Below are 14,514 nucleotides of genomic sequence, written 5' to 3'. Positions count from 1 at the left end.
TTGTTTTCTTTTTTTATGAGGTGACAGTATCTCAGGTGACCGTAAGCATATCTGAACACAAAAACTTAAATGTAATATTTTGCAAAATGTGGTGTTTACTTTAATGCAGTGTCATTGCCACATCCTATGAAGAACCTTATCTTTATTGTGTAAACTACTCATCTCATTAGTCTGCCATGTAATGGAGATGAACAGAGGCAAACATATCAGAAGTCTAGCCTGTGTGACAACCATGGTTGTCCCATAAATACAACGGAGGGAAAAAAACAGACATGAAGGGACAGGGATTGTGTTATTCTCAGGATTACACGGTGAAAATAAAGGAAAAATATTATGAAAAAAGAAGAATAATGCAGCCAACTAGCTAGGGCTAGTAACTACAACTCAAGAAAAAACTATCCTTGCAGTGGCTCCACTCCCCCCCACACACACATTACAGGGGTTGAATGTGTGTTTTTGCTTACGTGTAGAGGAATAAGGTATAATACTTACCTTATTCCTTGCTTCAGTAGGGTCCCTCCAGTGGTGCGTCCAGTCCAGCAAAGCCTCCTCTATAAGGCAATCCAGGCCACAGTCATACTCCTGCCTCCTTCATGTACTATGCAAGGGTAAAAGCCCTGCTTTGTTTGTGATGATACAGAAGTAATGCCCAGAAAGCAGCCTTTTTCTCTCCTCCCTAGAAGTAATGCGTATTTAACCTTTGCAGTGTGAAGGGCTCCACTGGGTGGGTTTTTTATCTTACAGCCCTGACTTGGGATTTAATTGTTTGTTTATGGGTTTAGATACGCTTTAAGTCAGTTCTGTGAATGTCTGATTACTTGCAATGAGATACCCTTTTCTGCACATTAATGTTTACTCCATTGAATAAAGGAGCCCGTGTCTCATTCATTGTGTAGCATGGAGAGCTGATGGTTCTTAAAAATGCTTGATCTGCCATTGTCTGAATTCATTCTTCACCATTAGTCCTCTGTGCATGTCTGTAAACTGGGATGGAAAATGGATCTCTCTATACTTGTAGAGGCCTTCATTTTATTCTATATATCACAATTTGGTAGATCATCTTAAATCATTATAGCTACTTTTTCAGTTGGTTGTTGTAGTATAATCGTTATCTGCTGTAGACCCTAGATGATCCTTAAATAGAAGTCCTGTTTAAAGCGGAAGTAAACCCATCCGTAAAACAGAGTCATTTCCGGCACGTGCCAGAAATGTAACACTCCCATTGGTTGTGCTCTCAACCAAACTATCAAACCATCCATTGGCTGGTGTCATCACATGTGCAGCATCATGGCAGTTGTAGATTAAACAGAGGCACAGATGGTAGCTTCCTTGGCTGAAAAGGATAGGGGGGTTTACTTACACTTTACGTACTAACCCATACTTGCCCTATCATATATCTTGGCATGTTCCTACTAACATTCAATAAAGACATAGTTATAAGTTTTATCTGCCCACATACATATATCCTATTGTCTGTTATATAAATATATAAAGGAAATATGTACCGAAAGCCTTAAAAAAAATATTAGTTTCCTGGCTGTCTCTGATGACATACAGAGTAAGAACAGAACCCTTCCTTTTATAAAAAAAAAAAGAAGAAAAAAAACCTACCAAGAAAAAAACATGAGGTTTTCATTGCTGACCTTTCCTCCCTAAAATGTTAGTTGCCTTTCTGTCATGCTAACTCTAATTTTTTAATAGTCTGGTTTACACACCCAGCATAAGGATACAAATACAGGTGAGGGCTTTTTTCATTTTTCTGATCTACATAGACATCATGTTCTGAGTCAGAACTAAAACAATCTTTTCTGAATCAGTGAACATGAATTAAGCCACCAAATCAGTACGACATCTAGGGAACTAGTATTTTCATAAGGCAAGGTCAGCAATGGCAGTCTCCATAGTTTCTCACTACACGTTTCCTTTAGAGATTTAGGCTGATAGCGTTAGATCGCAAGTGTGCTTGTCCCAAAAATTATACTTCAGGAATGAATGTTTAAACCAATGTCTAATATATACCGAATGTTCTTTATGTTCTTGTTATAGCGTAAAAAAATTACTAGATTAATGTTCATATTGTATGTTATGCATAGTATATCTAATAGGCATTGGAGGGCAAACTGACATGAGTATTCACAAGAATCGCTTGTGTATTTGCTTAAGTGCGAGTCAGTATTTTATGGAAGGCAAACTATATTTAGGCTTTGTAGCCTATTTTTATTCACCAAACAATTGCATTAACATTTACATTTTGTAAAATTTTCAACATTGCTTTGAAATTATAATAATTTCTGTTGCTGTACTAATGGCTAGCTTTGCATTTTCATTGTAGTTGCTATATAATGCAGTTGCTATTGAGTTGGAAACTTTATTTTAGGAAGATCTTGTCCTGTAGCAGCACAAATGTATAAATAGTACCCTTTTTTTTTTTTGGAAGACATTTAATGAGAGTCATAGAGGTCATGTCAATGCTAATTATTTCTGAAAGGTAATTAGGGGTTTTCCTGTTTTGAACCCCATATTCCAGAAAACAAGAGTGGGGGTAGGAAAATACTTGCAACAATGTGCAAGAATCCCTAGCATACAGTACTTGCATATTATGGTCAATTTACTCTGGGCTTGTCCTTTTCTGTCAGTGGCGCTCTGCGCTACACCTCACCAGTCACTGGCGTCATTTTGTCAGAAGCTTTTCCTACTGTCTCCGTCTTCTTCCTAAGTGATAGACCACCTAGCAATAAACAAGTGTAGCAGGCAGTGTTAGGGCCATGCCACATGGGCAATTCTGTTGCTGGCAGAACATTGCAGACAGCAGAATTATCAAGGAGAGGCTTTTACTTACCTTAATGGAATCTCTCCTATGCTGGCCCGAAACCATGACAGATCTTACTAATAAGTGAATGACATCTTACTGGTCTGGGTAGCAAGGTAGTGACTGCCACTGGCAAGTTGTTAGAGAAAACCTTGTGTAACATGGGCTTTAAAGAATTCTGTGTTTAAAAAGAGAAAGAAGAGCCGCCTTTACCAGCATAGAGATGCTAACAACACTTTTTGCGGAAGAGTGTACTTTTCTGGGTAGACTCACCTTCTCTGTCCATAAGTAGGACTGGTTATTTTAAAGGGTCATGCAACCCAAAATTGTCTTACCAGTTTTGGTAGATTGTAGAGCGTTAAAGTGATACTAAAGTCTCTTTTTTTTCTATAAAAATAACAAACATGTTATACTTACCTGCCCTGTGCAGTGGTTTTGCACAAAGCAGCCCACATTCTCTTCTTCCTGGGTCCTTCTTCAACGCTCCTGGTCCCTCCCTCCTGTTGAGTGCCCCCACAGCAAACAGCTTATTATGGGGGCACCTGAGCCGAGCCACAGCTCCCTGTTTCCATTCAGACACAGAGCCACGGCCTGGCCCTGCCCCATCTCTCTCCTCATTGGCTCACCGACTTTGATTGACAGCAGTGGGAGCCAATGGCGCTTTGCTGCTGTCTCAGCCAATGAGGAGGGAGAGTCCTGAACAGCCGAGTCTCTCGTGCAAAATCACTGAATTGAGAGGGGGCTCAGGTAAGTATTAGGGGGGCTGCTGCACACAGAAGGCTTTTTATCTTAATGCATAGAATACATTAAGATAAAAAACCTTCTGCCTTTACAACCACTTTAAACCACCTGAGTTTAACATACCTCCTAGAAAGTTTAATTTCTTGTGTGCATACACGTTTTGTCTTTTATACAAGGGTGTCGCATTCTCCCTATTTTAATTTATACTAAAGTATTACTAAACCCATAACAGTAAAATCAGTCTTTATATGCAGTAAAGCATGCTTGTTATACTCGCTGTGGAACCTAAAGGGTTAATTCTCTGCATTGTGCAAAAAGGCTGTCTAATCCTGTCTTCTCCGATCCTCCCCTTCTTTCACTGTTCACAATCCATCTCCCGATAAGACAGAGCCTTTGGAGTCACTCTGCACATTCTCAGTTTGGTGTGTATTGCTAGAGAGTTTCTTTTTTCTTGGGAGGGTGCATGTGATAAGCACAGGGCCAATCAGCACTGTCAAGACAGAGGGTCAGGGGCCATGCAGCCTCATAGGACAGTCAGAGTAGAATGAAAACTCCTCCTACAAGCTTTAACCAGACACTGATAGAAGTCACAAGACTGCTATATACTGCTGATGAGAAAGGGTATTTAGCAGTTATAGTTACTAAAATAATTGCATTTCTATGTTCTGTGTACTGTGAAAGACCAGATATAGTGAATGCAGGGCCCTGGGGTTAGTAACACTTTAAAGTATGGAGAATGTTATAGGAGGAGCTGGGACTCACACACCCACAACTCCCAGGTGGACAAAACAGGATGTATGGCAGGGAAATCTTGCTGTTGGTGTACCCAAGATATATAACAAGCTAAGGCCTATAGCTAGCATATCACTTTTAGGTGGACTAGCTCTTTAAATGTTTTGATATAGCCAAAAGTGTCAAATAACAGCAAAACTGGTGCATGAGAATATACATATATTTTATATATATATATATATATATATATATATATATATATATATATAATAATAAATATATATAAACTGTGCACCTACAGGTCCCCTTTTGCTAGTCAATAAACAGTAACTGTCTATGTGGGTATCAGGTAGGATATGAAGTTACTTTCTGCTGCATGTTCCTTATTTCCTATGTTAAAGGAAACAGTGCTAAAGCAGATGGGAGCTTTTCGTATTATCTAGGAAAACCTGTCACTGTAGATTACTCCTTGAGTCAGACAGATGTTTGCACAGCTATGGCAGTATTTACTCTGTCTCTTGACGTGGTGCATGCATAATTGTTTAGTTAATGTTTCAAAGATTCTATAATATGGTCTGAGATTTGACTCGCACCCAGGTGTAATAGGAAAAAATACAAACTGTTAATGTACTTTAGTCAGCCGCAAATTCTCTGCTAAGTCGGTAACTTAGAACAAGAAAGGTTTTACTATAATTTGTGGCTATTGCAGTTCAATTTTTGCTAATTCATAGCAGCATGCAAGGATTTTTGGAGTTTTGTGAACACGCCAGCTCACACTTGTTTATTCATAGTTTTATAGTGAATATTTCTTTATTCACCAACAGATTTGTAGGTTGTAAATTAAGTGTACTTCTGTGAATGGAGCATTGCTACTCAAAATATTCTAATTACTTACGAGCCACTTATACTGTATACTAACACTGCAAAAAAAAAAAAATAGTTTCTTTGCAGATGCCTAAGTTCTTGTGTTCTTTAGAAATTGACAAAGGCCATTGCTGTTACTTAGGGGGGCTCTGCTCTAATCACATAATCTGTCATAGTGAGGACATTTACTGCACCTTGGTGTCCCTCTAGATGTGCGGTACCTTGAAAAGATTCTCACCAAGTTTCCCATCCAAGGTCAGTGGATGCCAGACCTTTACCTTCTGCAAAAAGTTGAGAGACAACCTCACATTCGGATAATTAATTTTTTTAGGGATGTTCTGTATATATTGTTTTGTATTGTCATGGTTGTGAGGAAGCTTTTACATACACTATATTACCATTACTATTATGTCTTTATAGACCTTGCTTTGTGCACTGGTGCACAGTCATGTTGGAACAAGAAAGGGCCATCCCCAAACTGTTCCCACAAAGTTAGGAGCATGAAATTGTCCAAAACGTCTTGGTATGCTGACACCTTTGAAGTTCCCTTCACTAGAACTAAGGGGCCAAGCCTAACCCCTGAAAGACAACCCCTCACCATAATTCCCCATCACCAAATTTTTTGTACCAGTGCACAAAGCAAGGTCCATAAAGACATGGATGAGCGAGTTTGGGGTGGAGGAACTTGACTGGAATGCAGAGAGTTCTGACCTTAACCTGATAGAACACCTTTGGAATGAATTAGAGTAGAGACTGCGAGCCAGGCCTTCTCATCTAACATCAGTGCCTGACCTCACAAATGTGCTTCTGGAAGAATGGTCAAACATTCCCATAGACATACTCCTAAACCTTGTGGACAGCTTTCCCAGAAGAGTTGAAACTGTTATAGCTGCAAAGGGTGGGCCAACTCAATATTGAACCCTAGGGACTAAGACTGGGATGCCATTAAAGTTCATGTGTGTGTAAAGGCATGTGTCCCAATACTTTTCGTAATATAGTGTATACATAGTGTGTGTATAATGAATGGTGCTGCGCTGTTATAGGACTGTAGTGTGACCTATGTGCCACAGGTTATAAAGTAGAAAGTGATACTAAAACTGTGCACAAGATGGCAGTAGAAACCAAACATGCAAAAAGCTAATTTTGAACAACCTTCAAAATGCAACTGTGAAAAACGATATCCAGGGTGAATAAAAATCTTGTATAACAAATAATGATAAATCAAGTAGTGCTCATCAACATCTCCATAAATAAATAATGTCTCTAAAATAATCCTGGGATGCTGGTGTGAGGAGTGAAAAGTGGTGCTCCAATCTTAACCGTGCAAACTATGAAGAATAGTGTAGTACGTAGTGTAAAATTTATTGATAAAACCAACACAGAATGAAACTCACATTAAGCAAGATGAGACACAGTGTATCATTCATGAGCGCTGAGCTTGTCTCCCGCGTCACTTCCAGTGTGCATGTCAGACAATCCAGACGCGTATCGTCACGGGTCACATGACTTCATCAGGGGCTCTACGTCAGGGGACTACAGTCTTATAACAGCGCAGCACCATTCATTATACAAACACTACATTGGTCACGGATTCACCTATTGGTGTCTGCAGAAGTTCAGTTTTTTGGGGGTTTTTTTTGGTTTTCACACATCGCTTTTCATCTCAGTGATAACCCGGGACTATTCCTTACTATTTTCATAGTGTATATATAAGCAATCTATCTATACTTTTCCAAACCAAGTTTCATATTTTGCACTATGGATATAAATAATATCAGAATGCACTATGTAGGAGTAGAGCTGGGACAGAGGGAGTTACTTGCTAAAGCTGGAGAGTGCAAATTCAGGCTCACTTCTGCATAGAAAACAATAAGCTTCCAGATGTTATTGCCAAACCTTTATTTAAAAAAGCTGAGGCTAGAAGCTGGTTGGCTACCACACACAGCTGTACCAGATTCTGATTCTGTTTTAGTACATATTCCCCAAAGTTTGTATTTATGGTATTTATAGGAGGACAACATGGTGTCAATAACAGTGTTACCCATCCAACCCAAAGGTCAAAGCTGATGGTCAGAGGTCATGTTTTCTTAGAGAATTCTAGAGACTGTTGAAGATATTCTGCTAATTGCCTGACTGTCATACTGTCCCTCACAATTCATTACTTTTAGTAACTAACACAAAAAATGTGACTTTCCTGGTATACAGTACAAATTTGTTCTAATATGCTAATGATTTGAAAAGCATTGACATCGGATGGTCAGCATAACAGACAGGTAACTAGTAATTTCAGAAGGAGAAGGGAATTGACAGGCTCCATACATCTGTTAGGGCAGGTTTATTTTAAATCCTTCAACAAATGATGTTTAAAGTGAAAACTGGGCCTCTTCACCTAGCTTTACACTTCAGTAAATTAAGCCAATTGTGTTGTGATTGATGTGCATTTACCAGAAACCAAAGCAGACCAGACAAATACACCATCACATCACATAATTTTATATGCATGGAAGCCTAAGACCCAGCTACCATCTAGCCATCTCTATGGTGCAAACACTTGGTTTGAGACGCGTGCCAAACCAAAGAACATGTTAAAGTTGGTATGCACACAAGATGGTATGCACCATAAGTAAGACTACATATAACCTCTAAACATTCCTTACACGCTCTGTGCACATTTCCGGGAAAGCCAGTGAGCCAAATACAGGCGCAGGGAGTAAAGACTCTAAAAAGTCATATCTGCTAATTGAATACTGTATTAGGAATACATTTTTGGCAGTTTTAGAAAATTACATCTGGTTACAAACTGAAATGGAAAGGTAATGTTTGCCAACATTCAATTACATAAAGATTTTAGAAGCAAACACATATTATTCTGAAGTTTTTCTTTTAAGTTAATTTAATAAATACTACTGTAGCACATTTTAGAGAGCAAATTGTTTATCTTAATATAGTCTGGCTATGTATTAATAAAATGTAATGGTATACATAGCGGAATTCTACTAGTTCTCAGAATTGCCAAGTATAATTTAGATTGGGTGAAATGACTGAAAGGGTTCCCCACGTGCTTTCTAGGTGCTTTTAACAATAAAATAAAAATAATCATTTTCCATCCACAAATTGATATACAAATATATCCTTAAAGTGGCTGTTGAAGGAAAAGTTAAAATATACATATTCTAAAATTACATAGGCTAATGGGGACTCTTTACTTAATAGAGTTGTTCCTTTTTTAGTAGACTTGTTTTATCTTTATATATAGTACTATTTATACTATTTTGCATATATTGATGGTCATTTTACATGATGTTTGATCATAGGGCTCTCAGTTCAAACCTACAAGCGACAAAATCTTTCCCTACACCTCAGCAGTTTGCTTGGAGTATGTCAGCTCCACCTTTACTGAGTCAAAGGCTTTTATATGCTTGCGCAGCTTTTCTTATCAAATGTCTTATACAGTCCAAGGAATATCATTGTACTTGCTTCCTTAATAGCTTTTATGAACCTTTTCCATCTTTCACCTCAATAGAAATTCAATGGATAATTGAATTTATATTGTTCCTATCTACCAAGCATCCTCCGAATCTTTATTTTTAAGTGCCATTTCACCCTGTGTCCATTTTTTCTATTTATTCCATGTTCTTTTTTTTTTTTTGGTTTGCACATTGCATTTGTGCAGAAAAGCAATCTCTTTTCAATGACTCCCATTTGTATCCCCATTCCCTCCTTGCTGCCTTCCATTTAGCTGGATGACTGGGTATCCAAGGTACTGAAAGATATTAATGCAGAGATGTTTGCCTAACTCCAGGTCTGCTGGCGTCTGTTTACTCAGCACTATGTGTGTCCACTTCTCCACTTCTGCACTTAGCAGTAATCTGGTTCTCTTATATGTCAGAGGTTCCTGTGATATTAGTCACATGAGCAGAGCGTTCTTAAATTTAAAGAGGAACGTCAGGCAAATATTTAGCAACAGTGGTTTAATGGGTAACAATTATCATACACTTAGTTGACTTCCTGTCCAGTAATATTGTTTGTCCAAAATCTCTTTGTACAAGTGTGGGACCTTTTTCTATATATTAGTGTATACATTAGTGATAATCTGTCACTTTATGGACATAATATATATTTGCTTTGTTTTACAGGTTATATTCCTGTATTTTAAAACTGTGTTATACATACCTATATATTCATAAATATCTAAACCCAAGCTAAAATGACAAATCAGCCTTCAAGAAAAGTGCCTGCAATGGCTGAAAAGCACGAATAAAAGTGTTGGAATGACCAGATATCTGTTCCTCTCCTGCTGGATTTAAAAAGAATTCATAGACTAATGCCTTGACTCTTCATCTACTTCTAGAACTGATGTTAACGTTAAACGTTAAAGCAGCCCAATATCATAAGAGGCAATATATAGTACCAAGGACTGGTTGTACAAAACATAAAGGGGAGCTGTATTCTATGCAACAATTGCTTTGCTTCTTTGACTGGAGTTCCTCTTTAAGTTTCATAGTCCATTATAATGTACAAAAATATGATCACAGCAAAAACAGAAAGAATTTAAATACATGCAGCAACATGGAGTCAGGGTGGCAGCTCTGACATTAGGTGTTACATGTGGCATTAGTGAATGAGGTATGTTGTTTGCAGACTTGGCATGCTGCTCTGCACGCCTCTCTTATACATGGATCACTTGAAAAGAAAGATTTTTTTTGTATTGTTGCTTTCACCTGCAGTAAAGATTGCAACATCTGCCAATTGATAACTTGACAGCAGTGTTCCATCTTTGTTTGACAACCTGGAAAAAAAGGAGTGGAAATTTAGACATGGTTCTGCATCAAATCTTCCATGTGAACTATGTTTTTGTTCATCCTTATTTCTAGATTGCTCAACTTTAAGGCTTCATTGGTCATCAAGTTGGTCTTAAAACTGAAGCCTAAACATAGCTGATCAGGGGATTAAATTTCATACCTTTGAGTGCAACAGGGTGCAGCTACAGGACGGGCAATAGCGATGCTCTTTCTTGCCTTTGAGCAACTCAAGAACAGCTTTGCCGTTTTCTTTATTTACCCAGTTGTGTGCTTGGCTTGCAGTTAGTTGATCCTAATTTGGCAATGGACTTGTCTGTCACAGACCCCACGCCTGTGGGTGATCCAGCTGTAAGACCTCTGCCATGTTTTCTCCCCAAAAAGCCTTAGAAGTTTGCAAATTGTTATAGGTTTATGGATAACAGGATTGCTAAAGCAGTATGTAAATTTAGTTCACATCCTGTTTGCATTCTCTATCTGATGTATGACAATCCAAACTTTATACTCCAGTTTTATTTGATTATAAAATGGTACACAAAACTTAGTCTCACCCTGCTCCTTATATTTCTGCATTATTATTTGCAAGCCATAAAATGCATCAATTCTGTTCTGATTGTACTTCACCTCCATTGCATAGCTATGGCTATATTGTTGAAAAAAACGAATTATTGTAGAAAATACAAGATCCATTAATATACAGTATCTCACAAAAGTGAGTACACCCCTCACGTTGTTGTAAATATTTTATTATATCTTTTCATGTGACAACACTGAAGAAATGACACTTTGCTACAATGTAAAGTAGTGAGTGTACAGCTTGTATAACAGTGTAAATTTGCTGTCCCCTCAAAATAACTCAACAGACAGCCATAAATGTCTAAACCGCTGGCAACAAAAGTCAGTACACCCCTAAGGGAAAATGTCCAAATTGGGTCTAATTAGCCATTTTTCCTCCCCGGTGTCATGTGACACATTAGTGTTACAGGGTCTCAGATGTGAATGGGGAGCAGGTGTGTTAAATTTGGTGTTATCACTCTCACTGTCTCACTGAAAGTTCAACATGGCACCTCATGGCAAAGAACTCTCTGAGGATGTGAAAAAAAGAATTGTTGCTCTACATAAAGATGGTCTAGGCTATAAGAAGTTTGCCAAGACCCTGAAACTGTGCTGCAGCACGGTAGCCAAGACCATACAGCAGTTTAACAGGACAGGATCCACTCAGAACAGGCCTCTCCATGGTCGACCAAAGAAGTTGAATGCACATGCTCAGCATCATATCCAGAGGTTGTCTTTGGGAAATAGACATATGAGTGTTGCCAGCATTGCTGCAGAGGTTGAAGGGGTGGAGGGTCAGCTTGTTATTGCTCAGACCATATGCCGCACACTGCATCAAATTGGTCTGCATGGCTGTCATCCCAGAAGGAAGCCTCTTCTAAACATGATGCACAAGAAAGCCCACAAACAGTTTGCTGAAGACAAGCAGACTAAGGACATGGATTACTGAAACCATGTCCTGTGGTCTGATGAGACCAAGATAAACTTATTTGTTTCAGATAGTGTCAAGCATGTGTGGAGGCAACCAGGTGAGAAGTACAAAGACAAGTGTGTCTTGCCTACAGTCAAGCATGGTGGTGGGAGTGTCATGGTCTGGGGCTGCATGAGTGCTGCTGGCACTGGGGAGCTACAGTTCATTGAGGAAACCATGAATGCCAACATGTACTGTGACATACTTAAGCAGAGCACGATCCCTTCCCTTTGGAGACTGGGCCACAGGGCAGTATTGCAACATGATTACAACCCCAAACACACCTCCAAGATGACCACTGCCTTGCTAAAGAAGCTGAGGGTAAAGGTGATGGACTGGGGTATCGTCAAACGGAAGGTGGAGGAGCACAAGGTCTCTAAAATCCACCAGCTCCGTGATGTCGTTGTGGAGGAGTGGAAGAGGACTGTGAAGCTCTAGTGAACTCCATGCCCAAGAGGGTTAAGGCAGTGCTGGAAAATAATGGTGGCCACACAAAATATTGACACTTTGGGCCCAATTTGGAGATTTTCACTTATGGGGTGTACTCACTTTTGTTGCCAACAGTTTAGACATTAATGGCTGTGTGTTGAGTTATTTTGAGGGGACAGCAAATTTACACTGTTATACAAGCTGTACACTCAATACTTTACATTGTAGCAAAGTGTCATTTCTTCAGTGTTGTCACATGAAAAGATATAATAAAATATTTACAAAAATGTGAGGGGTGTACTCACTTTTGTGAGATACTGTATGTGACATGTCCAGTTATATTGGCTGGGTAATGACATAGTGGCTTACACTGGGAGAATACTCAAGTCATGCTATAATACAATATAAACACTGCTTGTTATGGAATTGCAGGTACATTTAACCACTTTTACCACACCTTGTCAAAGATTTGGAAGAACCCAAAATATTGGAATGCACACTGCATTCCATTAATGTGATCAAGCCAGTGGTGGAGAAAATATTGTAGGATTGAAAGTTTTTTTTTTTTTTTACTTCTGGGAACTCTAATGCCCTGTACACACGGTTGGACATTGATCGGACATTCCGACAACAAAATCCATGGATTTTTTCCGACAGATGTTGGCTTAAACTTGTCTTGCATACACACGGTCACACAAAGTTATCGGAAAATCCGATCGTTCTGAACGCGGTGATGTAAAACACGTACGTCGGGACTATAAACGGGGCAGTAGCCAATAGCTTTCGTCTCTTGATTTATTCTGAGCATGCGTGGCACTTTGTGTGTCGGATTTGTATACACACGATCGGAATTTCCCACAACGGATTTTGTTGTCTGAAAATTTTATAGCAAGCTCTCAAACTTTGTGTGTCGGAAATTCCTGTGGAAAATGTGTGATTGAGCCCACACACGGTCGGAATTTCTGACAACAAGGTCCTATCACACATTTTCCATCGGAAAATCCTATCGTGTGTACAGGGCAAAATAGTAAGATTTGATATGAGTGCCTATGTCTGCACATTTGCTGGCAGTTTCATGTGGTTCCCACTTTTCCAGTTGGATTTTTAATTTACGTTATAAAAATGCAGCAAAAGTGGGTTGTAGTTCCAAAGCCTCTGTGGTAACAAGAGGAGCAAGGCCACAAACAGAAGCCAACAGAGCTTGAAACCAGGGGAAAGAAAGCTCTGTTTTTCAAAAAACCCTTCATATACAATGTGCTAGTGGCTGTCATAAAAGATCATACCTCTGTAACTAAATTATTCATTTTGGGTAGACTGACCCTTAAAAAAAAATGTGCGTTAAACTTACTAAATTACTGCCAGATCATGATAATTACAGGTAACTTGTCTGTGTTTTTAATTTTTAACTATTATACATTTGTTTTATCACATGTTGCCATGAACAGTATTGTGCAAAATATGTTACCCATTTGCAAAGCCCATGTGGTCATCCTATAAGCAGTCTTTTTATTGGTGTTTTTCAATTTCAATTTTTGGACATTTGAAACCAAAAAGGAAAGAAAGTCCTATTGATCCACTCTCCTTTTGACAACTAGATTTCAGATCAGTAAGCCCAAGAGGGCCTCATTTAGAGCTGAACATTCTAAGGCCATGTAGCAGTGAATGATTGCTCTATATAAAACGAATATAGATGTGGTTATTTACCTGGCATACATAAACAACATTTTGCAAGTTTTTTCAGGAGAGAATATTTGTACAGATGTGATGATATTGCAGGTAAATAATGCAACTGGATCATTACGGCTGTTAGCTTTATATTTGTTTCTCTATTTCTGTTGAACTAAACTTGGACCCCAATCATTTGGACCACACTATTCTATAGTAAAAAAGCCAGCCCTCTAACCCACAGAGCCAATAATTTCTATTATGTAAGTGAAGGCATTGCCTATGTATTCTTTTTCATTGGTGTTACTGCTCTCATGCATACTACTGTTAGTATTTGCAGTATTTTCTGGTCTGCATGAATTGGTATGCTTAGCTTCTGTTATCACATTGCTTCTCATTCACTGACTAGGGATCATAAGATACACCAGCATTATCCATTGTTTGCATTTAGCCTTTGCAGTGCTTGCATGCAATAAGAACACTTGTATAATGAATGCATGTGTTTAAACCACATATCTTATGTAATTTGTACACTGTTATCAGGGCCTGACTTATAATTAGGTACAAGCCTAGGTAGTTATAATTATTGTCCATAACAGTCAGCTCATTGAATGCGATTTACACAATGACTATGGTCATGTCAGTGGTGGATGCTGCCCAAGGTGGCCATTTTTGCCACCTCCGATTTACTAATCTGCACTGAGGTTGGAGTGTCCAGTGTGAACTTTTTAGGTTGACCCCATTGTGTCTCCATGAGTGCTGCTTCATTCAGCCTCTTCAACTGGCCTCATGGGCAGCACAGCCCTGACAATTACCCTTATTTACAAAAAGAAGTGAATTTTCATTTGTCCTAGTAAATAAGGTAAAACAAAGTGAAAATTCACTTATCTTCATGATAGAGATGAAATTGAGCTGACCTCAATCATCAAATCACGTGCAAGGAAATATCC

General features: G+C 38.8%; 1 protein-coding gene across 3 annotated transcripts in view; it reads left to right on the top strand.

Annotated features, from left to right (window-relative positions):
* Nucleotides 1-14,514, top strand: part of KIF5A (kinesin family member 5A) — a 211,707-nt gene that overhangs the window by 158,839 nt on the left and 38,354 nt on the right. For 2 of the 3 annotated variants that reach the window (XM_073613783.1, XM_073613782.1), the window contains exon 24: nucleotides 8,886-8,906. The exons of the other annotated variant lie outside the window; for it this stretch is intronic. In XM_073613783.1, the coding sequence (XP_073469884.1) occupies nucleotides 8,886-8,906 (21 nt within the window). The remainder of the gene's footprint in view (nucleotides 1-8,885; nucleotides 8,907-14,514) is intronic. 3 annotated transcript variants of the gene reach the window in all.

This window comes from Aquarana catesbeiana, linkage group LG02, assembly GCF_042186555.1.
Source record: "Aquarana catesbeiana isolate 2022-GZ linkage group LG02, ASM4218655v1, whole genome shotgun sequence".
Classification (NCBI taxonomy): domain Eukaryota; kingdom Metazoa; phylum Chordata; class Amphibia; order Anura; family Ranidae; genus Aquarana; species Aquarana catesbeiana.
The sequence above is the reverse complement of the archived record's forward strand: the minus strand, read 5'-3'. Positions and strand labels throughout refer to the sequence as shown.